Consider the following 23,989-nt stretch of genomic DNA (forward strand, 5'->3'; position numbering starts at 1 on the left):
ATTTTTCAAAGTCTGCTTAAGGCAGGCCACCCCCAGAGCATAGGATAATGCTTTGGCAAACCTCCATTTTCATTTGAGAAGTCACTGCTTGTATATCTGGGACAAAAAAACCCACACCCAGTCAGAATCATAGACTCGGAAAGGATCGCAAGAGCCATCTAGTCCAACCCCCTGGAATGCAGGAACCTTTTTGCCCGGTGTGGGGCTCAAACCCACAGCCCTGAGATTAAGGGTCTCATGTTCTACTGGGTGGACAGAAAGAAGAAGCCAGTCTTGGAGACCAGATACTTTGTGCACCACTTTTATTAAGTAAACATAAGCAAGTTTGCATCAACTTGCCTGTGCCCAACTTAAGTTTTTGGCAGACGTTGGCCAACAGGCCCCCCAACCCCACAGTCTCCCACAATCACTTAACAATCTACAGAACTAACATGCTGAAAGGGATTTGGGGGAGCGAAATCAGCATTCAGTGCTGAATACTAAGTAGATGAAGACGTAACAGCTTGGGAGGGAAGCTGTATTTATTGCCCACCCACTTGAAGACCGGAGGAGAGGTGGCGGAAGAGACAGCATTCTAACTTCTGGGGAAGTGTCCCTTTGCAGCCACCCAGGCCACAGCGTGGCTCCATCTTGGCCACAGGCAACAGCATTTGGTCAAGGGCTTTGAGCGTGGCATTCTCCCAGCAGGCAAAGCAGCAGCCGGTGCAGGCCAGGACAGAGTCTGGCATAGCCGTTGCGGGTCAGGTGGAGGTAGTCGTACATGTCGTGGTGGCTTATGGTCCCGTCCGAATGCACAAAGCCCGGGTCAACATTGAGGAAGGAGGCGTTGGGCAGCAGCGGAACCTTTGCCTCAAGCAGTTCGTTCACTCTGCTGTTCTTCTCCCGCAAGGGGTTGGGGTTCTTGCCCCGCGGCAGCAAGCCCTGCATCCGAGAAGACACGAGCCGATTAGAAAGCAGTGCAGACCTTACGCCAGGGTTTCCCGAATGTGGGGTTGTTTTGGGACTACAATTCCCATCATCCCTGACCACCGGTCCTGCTAGCTGGGGATGATGGGAGTTGTAGCCCAACAGTAGCTGCCTTAAACCTTCATCCCTCCCACCAAAGCAGCCCTCCCGGGCACCCTCGGCACTCACCAACACCACCACGCGGGCCTGCGGTTGCTGCTGATGGATGACCCGCACAATGGCTTCTATGCCACCAGCCACCTGCTCGGCAGTGTGGCCGTGGTTATTGGTGCCCACCCAGACGACCACAATCTATAGGTTAAAAGAGGGAGAGGGGAGAATAAGTTTCTCTTGGGGAAAGGAGGTTGCTGTCCTGGCCTAAAGAAGGCCACCCGCATGGTTAGAACAATCATTTTCTCCTGTAGTTGAAGATTCTTCCCTGCAGGGGTGGAATGTTTCTGTACTACAACTCCCATCAACCACAGGTTCCCCATCCTGCTTTTAAAGCCACAATTGGGCTCTTTTTTCTCAGCAAAGGTGGACAAAGGCGGGGGGGGGGGAGGAGTCTCTCCCTTAACCAGTGAGGGCAGTGACAAACAGTATGGGGATGGGGCGATTGGGGCAAGCTGTGAAGGAGTGGGTTTTTTTGGGGGGGGGGGCAAGGTGCAAAGGGAATGGGGTTAGCATTGGGGTGGGATGGGTGAGCAAGGATGGAAGCCCCTAGCTGATGTTTTAAAAGCTTGTTTCAAGTCCTTAGGCCTAGCAGCTATAGTATATGCTTTACGAGGTGTAGATAATCTCAGCAAATCGGGAGAAGTAGTCTGAACAGTATTTCCAGTGCTTTCTTCTTCTTCCCAAGGGCTGATTAACTAGTGAAAGCAGAATTAGGCAAAATAAAGAGACATAGGCATATGATGCATGCGTCACAGAAACTGAGTTAAATATTTTTTGCATAGAGATTATGCAAGAAGGGCTACTGTGGGTTTATCTCTATCTCTTCTTTCAGTCCTCCCTTGTGAGTTTTTGGATACTTGTCCTTTCGAAAAAAATGCCAAAGTGCCAATCAATCAATATCACACACACACACACACACACACACACACACACACACTTTCCTAGAGGCAGAATAAATTATGCAGAAAATATGAAAATCTGTATGATTTCCTGCTGGTTTTCTTGGTGAAGACTAGAAACAAACCTAACTCTCCTTAAAGATCAGCAATTACTTCCTCATCCTGCTCTATGTTCCCGTACCGCCACTACCCAATCTCCTCGGATGCTTCCCATAAGGAGACATCTCTCGGGAAAAGCTTTAGGATCACGGGCAGAGTCCTCAATCCAGTTTTTAAAGGATCTTGCTGATCAATGCCTCTGAGATCTTGGGAAATGGCAATCAGTCAGTCCTGGGCCGGATGGACCAATGGTCTGAGTTGGCATAGCACTATTTCATAAAGATTACCTTTGGTCGGATGTGCTGCAACTCCCCATTCTGCAGGCGCCAGAGCACATGCTGGGTGGCATCGCCCCCAATGCCAAAGTTGAGAGCGTGTAGAGGGGAGAAAAGCTCTCTCCAGATCTGGGGGGGGGGGGAGGAAGCAAATCAGCTGTCAGACCATTAAAAGAGAATTCCATTTACCCATCTCGCCCCTTACAAGTTTCTTTCTGAGCCACCTTACCTCGAACTGGTGCAGCAGCTGCACCAAAGAATCTCCAATGAAGACAACCTCGGGTTCCTTGTCTTTGCTATCAGCGATAAAGCGATGGTGCTGTTTTATGGGGAGAAAGAGGGCAAATTTCAAGAGACAAAGCTAAAAAAAGGAATGTCATTAGGTGGAGAGAGGAAGCAACCAAGGCATGCAGACCAGTTTTCAAATGAGATGCAGGTGAGACTCACTATAGTCTTGAAATATGCCTAACTCTGCACAGGAGTGCTGCCTTAATCCCTGCAGCGTTAAGGCTGCGCACACACCAATTCTTCAAATCACATTAGAAGCACATTCCTCCTCTCAAAGAATTCTGGGCAATGTCGTTTACCCCTCACAGTGTTACAATTCCCAGCAACCCTTAACAAACGAAAAGTGCCCAGAATTCTTGGGGGGGGGGGCAATGTGCTTGGAATGTACCTTAAAGTTATATTGCGTACGCAGCTTTTGTGCATTGTTACTGCCAACCATTTCCTGTTCACTTACCACACAAAAAACTGCCATATATTCACATGCCAAGACATAGAAATGGAAAAAACTCCACTGTTATTGTCCACCCTGATGGGAAAGAAGTAGCTGAAAAGGAGGCTAAAAGGGGTACCTAACATTCATAAAGCACTTTCCACATCGTAATGTGTGAGGTGGTAGCCAGGCCAAAGGTGAGAAATTAGGCTTAGAAATGGAACCTTCCCAGGGGCATAAATGTATCCCATGCAAACTCAACACTCCATTCTTGGCCTTCAATTAGTGGGTGGTATAAGAGTGGGTCCCACCTCCCTTTACAGCTTCAGGTGAGCCACACTGGTGATACCAGCACCATTTTCTTTTGTAGTAATAATAATAATAATAATAATAATAATAATAATAATAATAATAATAATTTATTATTTATACCCCGCCCATCTGGCTGGGTTTCCCCAGCCACTCTGGGCGGCTTCCAACAAAATATTACAATGGTCTATTAAACATTAAAAGCTTCCCTAAACAGGGCTGCCTTCAGATGTCTTCTAAAAGTCTGGTAGTTGTTTTTCTCTTTGACATCTGGTGGGAGGGCGTTCCACAGGGCGGGTGCCACTACCGAGATTATGAAGAAAGAAGAGAAAAGGAGGGCACATACAAGGTTGAAATATTAAAAGCAGGCCCTGGCCCTAGCCTGCAAAAGCATCTCCAACAATAAAAGTGTTAATATTTAAGGTGCTCTGTTGGTTTTGCTGCAATAGACTTGACACGGCCTACACTCCTGAAACATTAAAAATAGGTCCCATGTCAATGGTTAAATGAAAGCCCTACAACTGAGGAGGTAATAGGTGGTTTTATCGCTCTGCACCACAACAGCACCCTTTGCAGGGATGGGGCTCCATTCTGCATCCCTCTCAGGATTAGCACATTGGCAATTCTGGCCTAGCACACAAGAAATGAGCACACAAGCAACTGTACACTGCCTGAGGACCACCATGCACTATCGCCTCCACTGTAAGTCATTGGGGGTTTCCCTTGTTGTTTTCCACTTTGGGAGAAAAAGTGGGTCGCAAATACTAAATGAAAACTGCAAAGGCAGGAACGACCAAGGCCTTCTCCAGGGAAGGGCACTGAGGGACCAAAAAGATCAGAGACAATGAAAACTAATAAGGCTACTCAAAGAGCTCATTGGGTCAAGTGAGAGGCAGGAGTCTTTTGTCTGTTTCACAGGTGGTTCATTCATAAGGATGTTCCCTCCGCTTTTCACCTTATCATACATTTGCTTTGCTGTTGTTTTTTTAAATGCTGCATGTAACCTGCTTCTTTCTTTTTTTGCGGGAGGGTGCATGCGTTTCAACCTAAAAATACAAATCTTTTGCAAGCCTTTCGAAGCTGATAACTGTGATTGCCACCATTTGGAGACGTGCAAACGAAAACCCTGGAAAATGCAACTGCACCCTCCCAAGGTGGAAAACTATTCTCTCCCCCCCCCACAACCCCCCTTCCCCTTGCTTTGTTCTCTACAGCCCGCCATCCTCCCAATGGGCCACTGAGCCAGCTGGGCCTCTCACCAGGGACATCCATCGCCCATCCCCTTGCACATCAGTGACTGGGGTCGGGGTGCTGGCTGGGTTCTTGTCGCCGTCACTCATGGTCCCTTGTGGCTCCTGGGAAGGCGAGAGCAAGAATGAGACCTCACACAATGAAAGCCCCCCACCCCTGTCCCCGCCCCACCTGCCCTGCACAGGGGACTGCACTACCTAGCCAGGAAAGGGAGGGGACTGTGCACACAGCACACAGCCCAGGAAGGCTAATTGCACGCGGGCAAGCCTTTCCCTCTGACCCTCCCGTCGGCGTGAGTGGTTCAGTCCTTTCTCATCGGCTTCACTATGAATCGGCAGTCCCATTTCTCAAAAAAAGGGGGATTGATCTTATGCCATTGGTCTTTCTCTTTCGGGATCCTCCCGCTTCAAAGCAGACAGCACTAGGCAGCGTGATGGTAAAATTCTATTTTGTGGGCGTGGTGGTGAGGGAAATACTTAGGAAGCAGGACATAAAATTTTCCTGCAGGCTCCCCTTTGGATACAATAGCTCTGTCCACTGCTTCCCCCTCTGTGTAGCGCATAGTGGTACAATCCTCAAGAGCCAAAGATGCCCCCTCAAGGCGAGTGGGAAATACCAATAAGCACAATGGGGGGAGGGAACGCGGTTTGCCCACAGAACCTCCCCCAAGGTTATGTAATAACTCAAGGTTCCTGCTTGCCTTTTAAAGCACTCTTACCGACGAGCGGGAGTTAGGTTTCCTCAGGCGAAGGGAAAAGCGAGTTTGCCCGATTTCCCCCCCCATCTCATGCGCAGTGGTTCGCTCTGACCTTATCCGCTCTACGCTTGATACAGGCAGTACCATTTGAAACGGAGGGGAGAAATACTCACGGCTTGATCGGAAAGAAGCCAGTTGGTCCAACCCTTCAGCGGCGGGAGGAGCCCCTTTCGCCGCCGACTGACTTTGACGCTCAAGCCGCCTTAGCTCCGCGCTTGGAAGCGGTTGCTTGTGCGGCCTCGGCGGAACCATCTGACCCCGTCATTTGAGGGGAGGAGGATGCATTCCTTCGCCACTCCCCCATCTCGTGAAGGAAATGGTACCGCTGTTCCATTCATCCTCCGGCTGTTCCTGGTACCCTCCCTTCCCCGGTCGGGCTGTGCTCTGCATCTCCCCTCGGCTGCTGCTTCCTCGGTGCCGCCTTATGCATGCATAGCCAATGGGCGTCAGCAGTTGGTGCAGGCAGGATTTTCAGAATCGGAGACCTGGAAGGGACCCTGAGGTTCATCTAGTCCAGGATCAAACCTGCAAGCTTGGCAGTATCAGCATCATGCTCTTGTTGTTGTTGTTTAGTCGTGTCCGACTCTTCGTGACCCCCTGGACCAGAGCACGCCAGGCACTCCTGTCTTCCATTTCCTCCCGCAGTTTGGTCAAACTCATACTGGTAGCTTCAAGAACACTGTCCAACCAACTTGTCCTCTGTCATCCCCTTCTCCTTGTGCCCTCCATCTTTCCCAACATCAGGGTCTTTTCCAGGGAGTCTTCTCTTCTCATGAGGTGGCCAAAGTATTGGAGCCTCAGCTTCACAATCTGTCCTTCCAGTGAGCACTCAGGGCTGATTTCCTTCAGAATGGAGAGGTTTGATCTTCTTGCAGTCCATGGGACTCTCAAGAGTCTCCTCCAGCACCATAATTCAAAAGCATCAATTCTTCGGCAATCAGCCTTCTTTATGGTCCAGCTCTCACTTCCATACATCACTACTGGGAAAATCATAGCTTTAACTACTGTATACGGACCTTTGTTGGCATCATGCTCTAACCCAGTACAGTGGTACATTAGGTTACATACGCTTCAGGTTACAGACTCCGCTAACCCAGAAATAGTGCTTCAGGTTAAGAACTTTGCTTCAGGATAAGAACAGAAATTGGGCTCCGGCGGCGCAGCAGCAGCAGCAGGAGGCCCCATTAGCTAAGGTGGTGCTTCAGGTTAAGAACAGTTTCAGGTTAAGTACGGACCTCTGGAACGAATTAAGTACTTAACCTGAGGTACCACTGTAGTTTTCAACCAGTGTGCTGCCGTGGCACCCCAAGGTGCCTTGAATAATGGTCAGTGGTGCCACGGGCACCACTGGCCTCCATACCTCTTTTCATCTCTCCCTCCTCTGATGCCTTCTCCCGTCTCTGCGTCCCAAAGGCTTGCACATCTGTTTGTTGCAGCAGCCTTGGCTCCTCAGGGCAAATGGTGCCTCTGGGGCTGGCCAGAGGGTGCTTCCCAGGCCCCTGTGGGGCAGTGGGAGAAGGCACCTATCTTTGGGGTAGAGCAGGGGGTGGGCAGCTTAAAGTTGGGGGGGGGGAGAGAGCAACTGCTGCCCAGAGGACTCCCAAGGAGAGAGGAGAGGAGGCTGAGAGAACACTCCACAGGTGTGTTTGAAAAGGGGTGAGGGGCTGCCAGTTCTGCAGGGCAAGGGGTGACATAAAGGGGCTCCTGAGCCCCGCAGGGGTGCCGCAGAAGGGAGCCGTGGACTCAAAAAGGTTGAAAACCTCTGGTCTAACCAACTGAATTATCTGAAACTCAATATCAGATCCAACAACATTTGTGCTCAAAATTGGTTTTTTTGTGTGATAGTAGTTGGAAGCAATATTTGTATAATGTTTTCCTATTTGGTAGTGTACATAATTAGATTTATATAATTCTCACCACACCCTGCAGGCACCATGAGAATAAGGCTACTGCCTCTGTATCCCACACTGCCTTAGCTCCTGCACGTCTGGCAGAAATTCACGTATTGAAATAAAGGCATTGCAGCTCTGCCAGGTAAAAATAAAATTGGCAACACTTTCTATTTTGGGGCGAATGGGAGAGAGCAAGCTAATAGAAAGCCGGGGGATATTTGGTTCTCCATATTTTGTTGGCCTGTAACTCCCTGAGTTATAGTAGCTGGGACTGGCTGGATTTGGGAGTCCAACATTTGAAGAGCCAGAGGTTCTGCATTCCTGGCTTAATGCATTCCCACAACCATTTGGAAGCCCACTGTATTCTTCAGAAGTTAGCACAGGTCATTCATTTTAGAATCACAGGATGGTGGTGGTGGAAAATAATAACTTAGCAGACTGTTGATAATGTGTTAAATACTTTGACACAGTCATCCCTACAACAACCTACAACAATACTGGATCAGTATTATCACCTGATTGCAGAATGAGGTGCTGAGGCTGAAAAAATACTCCAAGCCTGCACAATGCGTGACACATTAATCTGAATGCAGCCAATTGGCCACATATTGTCCACCATGTTAATGAACCTCCTATTTTTGCTGCAAGCACCTGCATGGTCATATTATACAGCTGATAAAGCACTGCATTTAGCTCCAGGATTCACAAAGTTGTGCTGGCCTGAAATAGTGGCCTTGCTGATGCAAGTTTTAAACCAAGGACTTTCCAGCGCTTGTATATTGAGGCCTAGTCCACCCCATGGTGGTACAGCCACTCCTGGAGTGGCACTTGAATATTCACATTCACATGTGAAGAAACATTGTGTGTTATTACAGTAGTTCGAAAGCATGCCAGTGCAAGTAGATAAATAGGTACCACTGTGGCGGGTGTGGTGGGAAGGTAAACGGTGTTTCCATGCGCTCTGGTTTCCGTCATGGTGTTCCGCTGTGCCAGAAGTGGTTTAGTCATGCTGGCCACATGACCCGGAAAGCAGTCTGTGAATAAATACTGTCTCCCTCGGCCTGAAAGCAAGAAGAGCGCTGCAACCCCATAGTCGCCTTTAACTGGACTTAACCGTCTAGGGGTCCTTTAACTTTTTACCTATATCCAAATAGGGACTGACCAGTGGAAAGCTGTTGCATTCTCTCTCTCAGCCACACAGGGGACCCATTTTCCTGAGAATCTCAACAGAACAGCAATAGAAAGGAATAGTGCTGCAGATCAGCCCTGAAGGCATGGCACTGTAGGCATGCCTGTACCACACACTAGGTGGACAGTCCCACAGCCTTCTGAGGGGTCTAGAGAACAATAGCAGATAATTCTCAGCCTCTTCTCATAACTATAGTCTGCAAGGTTCAAGCTTCAAGAGGTAAAACACTGACATTGTTTGTAGAGAAGGCATGTTCTGAGGATGTTCTCACATGTAGAACTTAAATTAGTGTTGCTGTCCCTGTATCTGAAATTCAAAGGTCTCTAAGCTATTTTAGATAGAAAGTTTCTGCTTATCTTGCATTAATAACCAAGGCTTATATTTTAATTGTTTTAAGTTGCTCTGTGCAATATGAATGCATTGGAAGGCCTGGATGCCCATCTTTCTAATAAACAAATAAATGGGGTGGTTTTGAGTTACTTGTTTCTGGAATTATTGCTTATGGTAAACTGTGATGTGGGCTCTGTTGGTTTGGAGAGCTGATAATGAAAGCCTGTTCTAGAAGTGTGAACCTACAGAACACAGCCCCACCTCCTCTCGCTAATACATCCATCCTTCTCCCCTTTCCGGCAGAAAGATGGAACAACAGAACAGTCCAGTTTGGGGTGAGGGAGATCATACTATGATCTACTGCTGCAGAACAAACCTCACTTTAACATCTGCTTGATATTTGCTGCAGAGGCTCTCTGTGACTGTATATGTATATGGGAATATGTATATGGGAATCTGGTACACGTCACATCTGGTACAAGTTTGAGAACTTTTTTGTTTAAAAATACTTACAGTTCTTGTTGTGGGTATAAATTTGAAAATGTATAGAAGTGTTTGTAAAAGAATTCAGCATGCAAAGGAGAAATTATCTGTGACACATGGTTTTCTCATCTTACCTTGTGGTTTTCACTCATGGTGTTCTTGCATACCCTCAAAAACCAACATGCTACATAAGCTTACAAATACAACCCTATTAATATATTCTGAGTGCAGAATTTCAGTATAGCTCTAATTTAGAAAACTTGAATCCTTCTTGAAATAGCACTAGATAAAGCAAAGTGAAAAATCTTTCAAACTTCAGCCTGGGGATAAAAACCAAAACAACTGCTGTTGTGTCTCAACATTTTATTGGCAGCAGTCGTGTAGGGAACGTAACACATGTCTTGTTCATTAATCATTTCAGTGTGATTTATTTTTAAATGGTAGAAATCCATTACAATATCCCATTTCTTCAAGAAGGAACATTAACTGCTTACGCTATTTGTTAGAAAGCTACTCCAACATGCTATTTAAAAATCTAACATTTTCTCAAAACCCTTTCAAAAACTCTGCCTGTTGCCTGGCACTGAACTAGTTAAAAATGAATTGAATGTGTTAAGTGATGCTGACTTTGTCTTGCCACAATAAAGTGGTTGCAATAACTCAGCTGGGGATCTGAAGGAAAGAAATGCAGAGGCTGTGCCCCTGACCATGCCCTGTTAAAAGATCGGGAGAGAAGGGCTTTACCCAACTGAAGCCCTTCTTTTCACAGAGTATTATATATGCACACACCCTCCCACTGTCAGAAGCCTAGGTGGGGAGCGAGATGGAGCCCATCTGGCCAATGCTTAGGGAAACAGAGGGGGAGGTGTTGGCCTGGTGGAGGTGGCTCGGCTGTTGTTGGCTTGGTGAGGCTTGCTGAACAGACTGGCTGCATGCTTGCTTAGATGCGAGGAAGTCAGGCACTGCTTCTGTAGAACCTACACAGAACAGAGAAACCCTGTTAGATCTCTAACAGTGCAGCTCAATGGCTTCTTCCCCTATTCCTACCTATACAACAATCACACTGATCTTGTGACAGCTATTCAGACAGGCCTCCCGCAGGGTGTCAGCCTGCTATTTGTAAATACCATGTGGCTGACCTGGGTTTGTTCCAGGACAGCTAGAAGGTAACATGACTGGAATTGCATTGCCTTCTGCCTGATCTGGTGTGAACCCAGGTCAGCTACAAGCAGTAAGTTGACAAACTGCAGAAGCCCTGTATGAATAGCTCCTAAGTGGCAACACCGTAATTGCCCCTTTTGAATTCTTTCTCTCAGACACTCTGGGTACTCTGCACATCATTATGACCATGATCCTTAAATCCCATGATTCTCAAGTTGACTGCAATGCGACTAATCCGGAATAAGTGATTTGAATATTTCTGTCTGTGTTCTGAGGAGCCCAGCTGTATAACCTCCTGTGAAACCTCTTGATACAAAGGTGATGGTGTTTAAACAAAGGAATTCCAGCAAAACTATATGAGATGTCTAGCGTAGGTTTCTTATTTGCACCATGGACACTGCCACTTGGTACTTCCTTGTATACGGGAAGATCAGCAGAAGATTCTCAGTTTAGGAGAAAAGCAATATGGGTGTAGGTATGTTTTGGTCAATGAAATCAGGTTTCCTGATAAAGGAGAAACCTGCTGAAGCTAGTTTGCATGCATTCTTAACAATTTCTCTGCAAGGACTGTTCTTGCTAACGGTAGGAATTTTCCTATACATCAACAGATCAAATCCTTTTTTAAAAAACAACAACCCAAGAACCCAGCATTAATATCTACAAAGACAAGTAAAGATCCCCTCATTCCAGATTCCATGTCTGTCTGTACATGTGCTTAACATTTTGTGCAAATTCCTATGAAAGCAAACAAATTGCTACAGATAGCAGTGCTGCATCATGGAAGGGCATTTCCAAAATTTAAAATACTTCAGTTTTGTATAGTGAGTTTTTCTAAAAGCTCAAATGCACATATTTGCATACATTCTTTCACTAACCCTTACAACAGCCCTGAAAGGTTTACCAATATTATTATCATAATAACTGTTATCCTCCAGCAAAAAATTATCTAATTATTATTTTTTAAGTCCAGTGGCTATCACAACATTCTGCAGCCAATTCCATGTTGATTGTGTAGTGTGAAGTATTTTTGTTGTTAGTCCTGATCCTATTGCCAATCACTTTCATTAAGTTCTAGTGTGTTGTGTGTGAGAAAAATAAAATAAAATCTCTATATTACTTTATATAAACCTCAGTTATATTTTGGGTACAGGGGTGCTTTCTGCACATGTCATTGCTCTTTTGGAGACACTGTTTTCAAAAATAGTTGATAACACGTATTAGTCCTTCTGGCATCGATTGCAGCTGCATTGTCTATAGTGTACCTTCTGGATCCTTGCTCCCTGGCGCATTGTGGCTTCTGCCATGTTCTTCTCCTTCCTGTCCCTTGCTGGAATGCTTTCCTTCTTTGCTCTGCTGCTGATGGCATTGTTGTGATTTCTGCCCTGGGGGGGAAACTGGCTCTGGGAAACCTTCCTGAGCTATAATGTAGGGGGTAGGATTCAACAGTGATAGCCTAGGAAGCATGTGCAGTTCCATCCCAAATGGAGTGCATGGGGTGCCAGTTTGTAGGGGCACTGAAGTGACAGACACATCCATTGGTGGGACACAGAAGGGCAGAATTTGAGGGCCACTGTGAGTGGAGCTGGATGGAGCAAGGACTTCAACATTTGTCTCTGAAATCCAACCACTGTCTACAGTTTGTGGCATGCAGATGGTATGTGGCATGGAGCCTGAGGCTGTGTGGTAGGTTGCCACGTTTGGGACAAAATGGTGGTGGCTGACACTGGAAGTCCCTCTGAGGCTAGGTTTGACAGCTTGGATGCTGGAAACCATTACAGAAGTAGCCACTTGGGGTGCCCGGGGTGGAGCAATTGAGAATAGATGGACATTTTTGTACTGCTGGGGAAGAGCACTTCCATGGAGTAAAGGAAGGAAAAGAGGCCCTGGGGCCTGTTCTCCATGAGCACTAACTGACTCTGGGGACAGCTGGGTTCCTTTCAAAGCTATGTCCTTGGAAGCCTTTACAGGCTGAATGTCACATGGAGGCATGTAGTATGAGGGATGCTGCTGGAAGGGACTGGCCACCCCAGGATTGTGAAATGTTGCTGAGGGGCGTGTGAAAGCTGATGAGGCCAACAGAGCAGGTGCAGAGCTGGTAGGGGGCAGAAGACTGGAAGTGGCCAAAATGGGACCTGGCTGGGGAGCATTTCTCAGCACCATCAGGGCTTCAGCAGCCTCTTTCTGCAGCTGTTGTTCAGAAAGGGGGGAGAAGATAAACCCCCTGGTGGGCCAGACCGAAACATGAGCAGAAGAGGTTGGCTGAAGAGAGAGGGGGAGAGACTATTAACCTCATAATTAACAAACAGACATGAACTAGATTAATGAACGTCTCATGTACAGATTCTGCTTGTTCTTTTTGCAGAGTTTGGGAAACAGAATAAGAGCAGGGTAAATCTTGCATCCTTCTTTGCTGGTGGGAAAGAACAAAGAGACCTGCAACACATTAAAAGACTTAACCATTGTATTATAGTATAAGCTTTTGTGGGTTACAGTCCACTTTATCAGAAGCATGAAGTGTTACCCTGATGAGAAGGTGCTAGCTGAAGCTTCACCCATGCAGGTAACCAGCTCATAGCTCTGGATTCCTTTTCCTCACCAGAGTTAAGAAGAAAAAAGGAAAGTGGTAGCAGCAATAAGAATGACACACAACTGGCCTCCGCAGCAAGACAGTTGTAGGTCCTCAATTTTAATCTAGCCCCAGGTTGGCTTGTGGTATGGGCACTTGCAACATGGAATATTTTAATAAAGGTTTCCGATTAGAATAGAATGGAGATGCAACTCTGGCTGCTTTCCACGTATACAGAGTGAAATATAGACCAATTATTAGTCATTTTACCAATTGCCTGTGCCAAATAACAATTCTTTGATTGAATGGATATCGTTTAGCCTTGCCAATCATTGCTCGTGTTCTCCCCAGCTGTGCATTCTGCTTAGTCCAATTTAAAGGGCTGGAAAGGAATAGGAGTTGTTTCACTTTTCAAGGGATAATGTTTACTGTTTCCAACGCAGTTCCTCTTTTGCAGCCAGAGCTATGGCATTTCATAACTTAACATTAGACCAAAGAGCATGACTGGCTGACTGTCCCACTTTCACCCTCTCCCACTAAACCACTGGACCAGCCCATGAAAGCCCTCTACCAATATAAGGCCCTGGCAAGTTGGGGCCTTCTTACGGCAGAGAAGCAATCACCTACAAAATGGATCATGGGACTCTTATAGGGGAAGCATGAGTTCTACTATTAGTAAAGAGGTTGCCCATTCCAAGACCTTGAACTACTCTCCATTTCTCTGTGACAAGCTAACACACCTGTGAGTCACCAACTGGAGAGACATCAGGAGAGAAGCCTTACCATACATTGGCATGTGTGTATTCACCCTCCCACAGAACAGGGCAGACTAAATAATTCCAACTGCCAGCTTCCCTACCTCCTGCAAGATCACTGAAATGTGTCTTCCCATCTTTCAGGAAGGAGGGAGAAGGTAATAATTCCAGCTCACGGGCAATTTTTGTGCAAGACACAAGGACCAAAATACCTGACCTCCCAAAGGTGCAGCCTTTGGACGTCTGCTGAAATCCATGTTGCCACTCAGGGGATTCAGGGCCATGCGGCTGGAAGAGGGTGGATGGGAGGGGGGAGAGAGAGAAAGACAGAGAGCACATTCAATCCTGTTTATAAAGTTCCTTACTGGCAGCTTGTCTCCCACTCGCCTTCTGTCCTTGCTAAACCACAAACTGTTGAGGGGGAAGAGGGGCTTCTGCAGCTGTCATTCTCCCAAGTTCAATTTACATTTCCACCCACAACTTGCTGTTTGCAGTAAATGTTTGTTAGCATAGACAGCTGGTGGCGCTGTGGGTTAAAGCCTCAGCGCCTAGGGCTTGCCGATCGAAAGGTCAGCGGTTCGAATCCCTGCGGCGGGGTGCGCGCCCGCTGCTCGGTCCCAGCGCCTGCCAACCTAGCAGTTCGAAAGCACCTCCGGGTGCAAGTAGATAAATAGGGACCGCTTACCAGCGGGAAGGTAAACGGCGTTTCCGTGTGCGGCTCTGGCTCTGGCCAGAGCAGCGATGTCACGCTGGCCACATGACCCGGAAGTGTCTCCGGACAGCGCTGGCCCCTGGCCTCTTAAGTGAGATGGGCGCACAACCCCAGAGTCTGTCAAGACTGGCCCGTACGGGCAGGGGTACCTTTACCTTTACCTTTATAGACAGCTGTTGCTGTACCAGTGCCAGAGAATAAAAGATAAATAATAGATTAGGTAATGTCTTTCATGGAGCAATTTCTGTTTATTCATTATACAGGACCTGAAGTTACATGGAACTGTTAAAATTGTTCTTTAAATAATTTGTGCAAATACATTATTCTAGCAGTAAAGGCATATACCACCCTCTGGTTCCACTCATAACAAGACAATTATTCCAGCACTGTCTTTGCTATATCTACTTCATATCTGTGACTTTGTGCTTCCTCTAGATTCTTCTTGATCAGGGATAGGAATGTTTTTCAGCCCCTTGTTTCACTCCCTTGTGAGTAACCATCTGGGGGCCGCATGTATGCCCAAAAGTGGGTGGAGCAATGGATGTGATGCTTTCTTTGTTGTAGGCCAAGCAAAAGTCAGAGGTTTCCCCTCTTCACCCTCCATCCAGGCAAGGAAAGAACATCACCACACTTCAAGAACGTATTCCAACCAGGCAAAAAATCTTGGGTGCAGAACAGGGCTATTGAGGTGTGTTGCTTGGGGAGAGTTCTGAGGGGCACATTCAGCCCCTGAGTCTGAAGTTCCCCACTCCTGCTCTAGATTAAGACTTCTGTGTAACTGCAAAGTTTGACTATTTCCTTCAGCAACAGAAGTTGGCCAAAAGGGTCATCAGCTTATCTGCTTTATTTCTTATAAATTTCTATAGCAAACTCTACCTTTTATACTTCCCTTTGACTTCACTGTAATTACTTTAGTAACTTTACCTTCTACTTACAATGTAAGTTACACAGAGAAGTAGATCATTTAATAAATAACCCATCTTAAATCATGGGCATTGTGTCTAGTGAGACTTATTCCTCAACACCCCTGACATTAGCTGGATTAGCCCTTTCTTGGGATTAGTGAGCTAATATACACCCTGATACTGTAAACATTGTGGCAGAAGTCAGTCCTATTGACATTAATTGAACATTTATGCTAAGTGCACTTAGGATCGTAGCCAAAAGGCATGTTCATTCCCACATGTGGGAGGCACTACCTGATGGCTAAATCAACCATGTGATTAATACCCAGAGGTACTATTACCAACTATTTGCTCTCTGTCTTGTCCTGGCTTCTTGTTTTTGAATCCTCAGCAGAGCAGGGAGACAGAACATTACAGCTGCCAGACTTTCCTTAGGGTGTTTACACAACTGCCATGTGCATAAACATGTTGGACAAGAAAATATTTCACAGAGAGCAAATATTTCATCATATAGTGTGGGCAAAATGTGAGTGGACAGGTGGTAGAGTTGCCAGCTCAAAAGTTCAAACTTACTCTGGAGCTATGTTACTTTTTACAGTCCTCATCCAACATGTTATGCTTGGGAATGTGATATGGCCAGGGCCACCTCTTTAAAGATCTAGCAACTCTAGTGAATCTCCACATTCTTTTTACTATATAACTCTGCAAGGACTTCTTCTTATCATTGTGATAGGATTCCCTTATTTTCACCAGAAATGTGTTCTCATATGCAAAATAAGCAGTCATTGAATTTATTTTGCATATGGAAATATTCATACTGACCTATATTATAGTTTTTACAACTATAATGACCAAAGATTTCAAGTCACCCACAGTTAAGTCTTCCTGGTTGATTAGCAGTTATAGAGGCATATTCATGTTTTTAAATTTTCAGTCACAGACCGTTACTTAGCTTTAAATATTCCCGATGCTGGAACGCCATACACAAAATACCTGGGCAGATTGGCAGGTGAAGGTAAGCACCAGGACGTGCCAGGGGTCTGGTGAAACATCTGTCCTGGAGCTGTCATGTAACTATCTGGCATGTACAATGCTTCATTACCATCACAACCTGCATGGGGTGGAAAACAAGCTCAGTGATCAGATCCTGAATACAGAGGCCAACATGGTGTTTACAATACAGTGGTACCTTGGGTTAAGAACTTAATTTGTTCTGGAGGTCCGTTCTTAACCTGAAACTGTTCTTAACCTGAAGCACCACTTTAGCTAATGGGGCCTCCCGCTGCCGCCGCTGCACGATTTCTGTTCTCATCCTGAAGCAAAGTTCTTAACTCGAGGTCCTATTTCTGGGTTAGCGGAGTCTGTAACCTGAAGCATCTGTAACCTGAAGCGTCTGTAACCCAAGGTACCACTGTATAAGAAACCAGAACTAGGGCCAGCCTTTCCGAAGCAACACCTCGTTCCTCAGGACTGTTTCAAAGAACACCAGGACGCTGGAAGGTTACATTAAGTTCTTATATAATTGCTGCTATTATAGTATAAGAAGTGCAGTATATCTTTCGAAGCATGTGCTATGATCATGTAGGTTTTCTTAATTACGGTACATGCAACTAAAATATTAGCCACCTGTCAGAGCTGCCCCTAGGTCCCAGCTCACAGAGGACCAACGCCCGATCGTCGTTATGTACAAAAGTCTTTATTGAAGTTCAACTTCCATTCCAAAGCCGCAGCGCGCAGCTCTACGTCTTAAACCCTAGACCGGCGAAGTCCCGTCTGAATCTCCTCCCCTCTGACACCAGTTTAAGATCCTAGCCCTGCTCCACCTTTTCCGTTGTTCTCTCCTCCTCTGGGTCCTCCTGCCCGCCGGGGCTTTCCCCTTTCTGGACTCTTCCGACGCTGAGTCGGCTGACTCCTCCCCCTGTCTCCGGCGGGCTTTAGGACCCGGTTCCCAATCCTCATTCTCTGCTGTCCCGCGCTCCTGTACATTTGAACTTGCCTCTCGCGCCAACCCAGTGACGTTCCTCCTGACCGTCACACTGCTTCTGTCACTGCTTCCCTCTTCCGGGATACTGCCCGGATCTGACCTCCCCTCCGTTGTCTGGCTCTCCGATGGAGGCGTGGCCAGCCCTGACTTATCTTCACTCCCTGGTGTGGAATCCTCGGCCCTCGATACCTGGGACTCTTCCCCCCCACTATGCTCTGGTGGGGAAGCTGGTCCTGAATTCCAGCTGCTACTCTGGGAGTCCCTGCTGGTCCCTTGCTCCTGGAGTGTCCCCCTTGGGAATCCCCTTGCCCTGGCCACTGGCGCCCCCTTCTGTGAATCTTCCGATTCGCTGGAGAGGCTCATGGAATCTCTCGGGCCACTGTCATCTTCTCCTACGCTGCCCTCAGATTCTTCCCCTTCGCTCTCCATCTCCCCTCTTCCCTGTGCTTCTGCTCCTGAACCCCTGACAGGGTGAGGGTCTGTTGGCTCAGAGTGGGGTCCTGTTTATATGAGAGACAGAGGGCGAGTGAGTGGGCTTCTATATGTGAAACAGGGAGCAGAAACTCTTTCTAAGACTGTTGTTTGTCTAAAATGTGTTTGTTATTTACCACAGTATTTGGTTTTTGTAGTTTTGCTTTTTTTCCTTGTGACAGAATTGTTGTCGAGGTTTTTTCTGTAATTTTTGTATGCTGTTGTTTTTACTTTGTTTAATTTTATTAGTTGTTGCCTGCTCTATGACTGAAAATGTTCAATGAAGAGCGGACTACTAAATGCAACAAAATAAATAAATAGATTACACCAGATTTATTACTAGAGAAATTGGTCACCCACCTAACATACCTTGAAATTGAAAAGAATGTTCCTGAGGCAAGAACGGGCAGAAGGGTGCAGGGGGCATAGGAAGCGGAGGTGGGAACCAAGCAGTATGAGGTGGTTGATGTCCTCTAAGGGCCCACGGCAGTTCTGTCACTTTAGAGCAGTGAGGGAGAGGCAACCAAGAACATTCCTAGAGAACAATGCACAATGCAATGCAAATACAGCTTATAAATACTGTATTGCAAACATCATACAAATTATTTCATCAAATAAAAGAAGCAATTTTTAAAAAAGTTTTTGCTCAAATCATTAATTGACACGAAATATATTAATTAACTTTGGGAAATGCTGATAGCATGATAGGGGACATTCTCTGTGAGGTTATAGCCAGAGAATCAGTCAAGTCTCCTAGATCTTAAAGGAGTGAAGGAAACAAAGGGAGGCATCACAGGCTACACCTAGATTCCAGAGCATTTTGCCAGGGAGATCACCTTTCCACTGTCTGGCACTGCCCACGCCTGCCAAGCCTACTGTTGCAAGGAGTTCCACAGGCTCAGGTTAGATATATAAGGGGAAGCAGCCCTTACCAAAAATAAAACACCCCTAAGTGCTAATAGTGACTCCAGTGTTATGCTGGCAAACGTATATGAGGCTGGCTACTTTATGTTTAATTTGATGATATCAAGACATCTACATTTCAAGGCTTCCAGCTTTATTTCATTTCTCATTTCCTGGCCATTTTGCTAACAACTCTATGACAACAAAGCTGAGTTTAGCTTCGAAAAAGGCATATTGTTGCCAGTATAAAGAGAAGACCGGAAATCTCTTTCTGCAAGTGCCAACCACAATCTACTGTTAAAATAACCCCATCAAATAAGGAGACAAGATAAGTGATCTAGTCCCTTTTCCTCACCTTCCTGGCTGCTCTCCGCCTTTGTCTTCGTAGGAGTCCAGGAACTCCTCTGAGTCCATCCTCTGAATCTTTCAAGGGTTCTTCATTCTCTTTCCTGCCTGTACAACAAAAGAGAAGAAGCTTGTGGGTCACTAGCTGTGAACTGGAATCTTGCCTGAATTTTGAAAAAGTCATGTAATGGTAGTTCATTTGGTGTCTGTCATGCTGCACAGCAAAGGGAAGCAGGGCTATTTCATTGACTCTGCTGCAGGTCTGTGCAGAGCTTGTCTGAGACCCAGGGCCTGAGGCTTGTTCTTGGCATGACAGCATAGGTCCAGCAGGCCCCTGGCAGGGCACCCTGGCCATCTTAGCCTTCCAAGGTCTGGGGCAAGTGTACCCGGCTGCATCCCCCTCACAGGTCTGCTCTGATGAGAGACTAACACCTACAACCCTCCCTGAGCTGTCCCCTAGCAGCACTATTCCATCAGATTATCTGAAGTTGGTTGTTTAAGAACTGAAACTTTAAGAACTGATGCCTTCCCGCTTTCCCCTTGTTTGCCACAACATTTAGATTGTAAGCTTGAGGACAAGGACTGTCTTACAAAAATTGTTAGTAAGAGGCTCAAGGAGCCTTTTCAGTGAAAAATAATGGAGTAAAAAATACTTAAAATAAATAAGTGTATTTGTTACTTAAAATCTGACAAGCAGCCAATTTATCTCCTATGATATGGTATTTATTTATTTTAGACATTTTTACTCAGTCTTCAGCGAAAAAAGATTCCTAGAGCTGGCTTACAAATGTCAGTAGTGCAACAGTCTCTGCCCACAGTCTTACAACCTAAAAGACATGACAAACAAAAGAAAAAAGGAAATGGGAAGAATTAAAAAAGCAAACCCAGGCACAGAATGCTTCTAAATACCAGCCTGAATGGATTTTTTCAAGGAGAGAAGGAGCCAAAGGTTGCTGGACTTGCAGCAGTCCCTGAGTCCCTGACCCTAAGGACAAAACTACATACACATTTTAACAACCACCCCAGAGGTTGTTTTTTTTTTTGGGGGGGGGAGAAATTCAGTTTCAGGAGAATTTTGGAGCATGAAAAACTGTGGAGAGAACACACTTAACTCTTCCCACTTGTTAATTTTTGTGTGTACGCCTAATCAGCTTTTCCATCAAAGTTCAAAGCATCTGTTTGCAAGAGCTCATGGAGCCGAATTTGCAAAAATCATTCCTTGCCAGCACAAATCCTCATTTATTTCATTGCAGCCATTCACATCGGACATATATTTTCTGTTCCCCTATGTTTGGCAGCCTGTGTTATTATTGTTATATATGTATTTATACCCCGCCTTTTTCTCTGATGGTGTTCTTTTGTTTTAGAACTCAGAGGCGAGAGAAAGTCAGTTGTTCCCATATAAACTGATGGGATTGTATATATAATTAATGCTAAATGCTATAATACTAAACACTGGAAGCAAATTTGGATCAATGAGGAGTACAGTTCAATCCTTTGCATTTTTTTAAAATTTAATTTATATAAAAGTAATTCAATGTCCCATGTTTTCTTGTTCTCATAGCAGCTTACCTATGTCTCCCCTGCAAGGTTTGATCCCTTTTGGTAGTTTGGCCGGGTGGAGAGAGCTTGATGTGGGGCTGTCCTGAAGCTGCAGCAAACCACTGGTCAGCTTCCTCAGCTCCATCTCCTGCTGCCTGCGCAAGGCCACCTGGGCAGCCATGACCCGGCGTCTCTGCCTGGGAGGAGAAACCATTAAATAAATAAATAAAGTGGTAGAGTGGGCAAATACAAATCACACACAAGCAAAGAGTTCTTGGCCTTTTCCCTACGATGTAACAAAACCTGCTTTTCTCCCTTTGGAGCAGGGTGGTCCAACACATGGCCTTTGAGGCCTTTTTTGCAGCCCTTGGCAACATTTGATGCCCCCCACTCCTGGGCTAGGCTTTGGCAAGAAGGTGTGAGGGCTAAGGTCCTAAGGTCCTACCGCCTCCTTCTCAAAGCCTAGTTAGTGCTTCCTCAGCTTTGGGAAGGAAGTGAGAGGGATCTAGAACCCTGCCGGAGTCTAGCTCCTCCTTCGCAAAGCATGGCGTCTCGCTAGTCGGCTTTGGAAAGGCAGTGCAAAGGTTTGGGGTGGGAGCATCAAGTTTTGGCCTTGCATTCCTCCTCCCACGTGACAAGGCCATAGCTGTCAACTTTCAGATTTGAAAATAAGGGATCAGCAGCCTCACCTGTCCCAGGGACAGTCTACAGGATATCTAACAATCCGGGAAGCAGCGCTGGAATAAGGGAATTTCCCGCAAAAAAAAAGGGAAGGTTGACAGCTATGGACAAGGCAGTGTATGTAGCCTGCTGGTTCCATGTTGAAGGACTCTTGCGGCCTACTTGGTATGAAAAGTTGGCCTGCCCTGCTTTGGAGTTTCAGATGCATATTTAACCTTCCTGGTTCTCTAGTCATACCCTCCCAAGATTGCCTTTTTCCAGTTTTCTAAGCCATCCATGCACATTTGCATACAGATTCTTCCTTTAGGATACCGAGCAAGAAGCTGCAAGGAGTGGACTTTAAACAGAAAAACATTGTGCCATACATCATTGCAAGTATTAATGGGCTTGCCGTGGAGCTAGCAAAGCACAAAGGGGAGAGGTAGTACTTGCAGCTTAATATGACGAAGGCCTTATTCATAAGGGAACAGTGCCACCTACTGAGACCAGCACTGTGCTACGTTCAACACAAATCCGCACAATGTCTGGGGCCAGACCCACTTCCATCTTGCTTTCCCACCAGACGTACAGGATCAGGATACATTTTTCACACTGGCACCCCTGGAACTGGCAAGTGTTCTTGTGGCCTTTCAGTGGGACTCGGATGCCATGATTGCGGCAGCGGGCACAGGTTGGAGAGCGTACGATGGCGGGGAGCACATAATCATCTTGGGTGCTGCTGTCGTCTGTGGTGGAGTCTGAGGGGGAGCACTGCATGTTTGGTGCTGCTGCAGCGTCAGGATCCTCATTGTCTCCCATGGTGTGGGAACCTGAAAGGCAGGGGAGAAACATCATGTCTCGGAATGTGAAGCCATTTCTTCGATCCAAACGGAGCCGCCCATCCTGCCTGTTAACTAGAACCAGCTTTGAGGATTCCCAATGCACTCCTTGACCACTTCAAATGTATACCCTCCCGTCTCAATCTTGCAATATGCCTGAAAAGATACATTTTCTTTGCCTCTAAAATGGCATCTTTCCCATTTTAGATAGTTGCACGCTGCTGCTGGTGGATCAGGATTACCCAAACAGAGGGTAATAAATGGGTGAGGTCAAAAGTGTGATTGCCTGGGCTGGCCTTTGACGTTTTTGCTCCCAGTATGAAAATTGAAAATGACCCTAAGGCAATTGGCTGATTTTTTTTTTTTTTAAATGACAAGCACATCCCAGTCCATACTTGGAAGTGAGCCTTGCCTTTTTTCTAGGGGATTCACTTTCAAGTAAGTATATTTTGGATTGCAGCCACAGAGATGGAGATTAGAGGCAGGAAAATGGTAACCCATCTGGAATTTGATGCACAAAACAACCCCTTCATGCGAAGGCCTGCTCTGGTTACTGTCACCTGGACCACCCAAATTACCAACATTTGCTTCTGGAGAAATATGAAATAGACACTTGTAGTGTAGCCTTATTATGTGCTGCTATAATCTTGACATGACCGAGAGGGACTCATGCCATGGAATTACAGAAACATGACCTAATTTTAAAACGCTGGGCTGTGTTTGAAGCCAGGTTGCTGTTGGGGAAGTATTGGAAGGGCACTTAATGCACGGTGTCCAAATGAGGTGAAGTTAAGGCACAACAGTTGTGTGAAAGTCAGGACACTGTGGGTTTACAAGGGAATTGTGTCACTAGATAGCAAAGTTAAGTAACTGAGTGTGACTACAGGCAACAGTGACACCATCTTGTTTTTGACAGGATGACAGGATCCTTTGGGATGGTTGCTAGTGATGCCCTCACAATGAAGGTGTGTCAATACTATGAAAAAATTGTCGGGTGAGGAGAATGCAGATTTTATTTCCGAAGGCTAATTAAGGTTCTGAGGCAACATTTTTATAGCATTACCATGTCACTTTGAAACAGATATATATATATATTGGCTACGGGATACTTTTGTGGATCGGCGTGACAAAAAGAAAAGGAGAACTGAAGAGTATTTCAGAACGCTATAAAAGGCAAGCAAGCATTCATGCACATAAAACGGTTCCTAGAGCACCCCCTTTAACTCCAACGTCAAACAACCAATCACAGCATTCCTATCATTCGCTGTTTGGACGGCGAGCCAATGAAGAGTGGCCTTTTATTACTCCCTTAGCCTCCGTGACCAGACAAAAATCATTCGTTCGCCCCCGCGCTTCGCCAGGTTGCTACTTTGAGTGCTTTCTGCTAAACTGTCGCTCTTCGCTCCCAACTGCAAAAAAAGAGAGAGCCAATGAGCGACGAGAGCGTCTCGGGCTCGAGCGGTGTGGGGTGGTAGTTAGGAGAAGTCCGCTCAAACTATTGAGGGGGAAGAAGCGAGCCACAGTTGGGCTGAACCATTGTGGGGGACATAGGGGGAGAAGGGGAGAATCACTTTGTTTTGAAAAACAGTGCTGGTGAAAAAAGTTGGCAAAGGGATGCCTTAAAAAGCAGAATAATATGCTCGGGGCAGATCAGTGGAAAATACAGTGCCCACAGAATGCTCTGGTTCCCTCCAAAATTTTGGGTGGTTTGGCCTGCACCAATGAGTAATGAAGAGTATACTGTACATATATAGATAAGATAGAATGAGCAAGAGATCCACGAAAGGGATCGAGCCCCTCAGCTAAACCTGGCTTGTCTTGACTT

General features: G+C 46.2%; 2 protein-coding genes across 11 annotated transcripts; both read right to left on the minus strand.

Annotated features, from left to right (window-relative positions):
• Nucleotides 1–288: 288 nt before the first annotated feature.
• Nucleotides 289–5,744, minus strand: PAFAH1B3 (platelet activating factor acetylhydrolase 1b catalytic subunit 3). Of its 3 annotated transcripts, none has more exons than XM_079985734.1 (6): nucleotides 5,541–5,744; nucleotides 4,679–4,774; nucleotides 2,622–2,711; nucleotides 2,405–2,521; nucleotides 1,135–1,257; nucleotides 289–921 (listed from the first exon to the last, which is right to left on the minus strand). In XM_079985734.1, exons 2-6 carry the CDS (start codon nucleotides 4,757–4,759, stop codon nucleotides 655–657), a joined length of 678 nt encoding a protein of 225 aa, XP_079841860.1. In that variant the 5' UTR covers nucleotides 4,760–4,774; nucleotides 5,541–5,744; the 3' UTR covers nucleotides 289–654. The 3 variants fall into 3 exon arrangements, with proteins under 3 accessions (XP_079841860.1, XP_079841859.1, XP_079841861.1); XM_079985733.1 differs by lacking the exon at nucleotides 5,541–5,744 and adding an exon at nucleotides 5,389–5,521; XM_079985735.1 differs by lacking the exon at nucleotides 5,541–5,744 and adding an exon at nucleotides 4,868–5,326.
• Nucleotides 5,745–9,669: 3,925 nt separating this feature from the next.
• Nucleotides 9,670–23,638, minus strand: DMRTC2 (DMRT like family C2). 8 transcript variants are annotated; one of them, XM_079985469.1, is made up of 9 exons: nucleotides 23,534–23,638; nucleotides 21,915–22,155; nucleotides 20,696–20,862; nucleotides 19,134–19,231; nucleotides 18,236–18,410; nucleotides 16,414–16,531; nucleotides 14,016–14,091; nucleotides 11,745–12,741; nucleotides 9,670–10,298 (listed from the first exon to the last, which is right to left on the minus strand). In XM_079985469.1, the coding sequence occupies exons 2-9, from the start codon at nucleotides 22,142–22,144 to the stop codon at nucleotides 10,129–10,131; spliced, it is 2,031 nt and encodes a 676-aa protein (XP_079841595.1). In that variant the 5' UTR covers nucleotides 22,145–22,155; nucleotides 23,534–23,638; the 3' UTR covers nucleotides 9,670–10,128. The 8 variants fall into 8 exon arrangements, with proteins under 8 accessions (XP_079841595.1, XP_079841591.1, XP_079841589.1 ...); XM_079985465.1 differs by lacking the exon at nucleotides 23,534–23,638 and adding an exon at nucleotides 23,228–23,527 and having other exon boundaries at nucleotides 18,245–18,410; XM_079985463.1 differs by lacking the exon at nucleotides 23,534–23,638 and adding an exon at nucleotides 23,228–23,527.
• Nucleotides 23,639–23,989: the final 351 nt, after the last annotated feature.

Source organism: Podarcis cretensis (assembly GCF_951804945.1).
Source record: "Podarcis cretensis genome assembly, chromosome: 8".
NCBI lineage: Eukaryota > Metazoa > Chordata > Lepidosauria > Squamata > Lacertidae > Podarcis > Podarcis cretensis.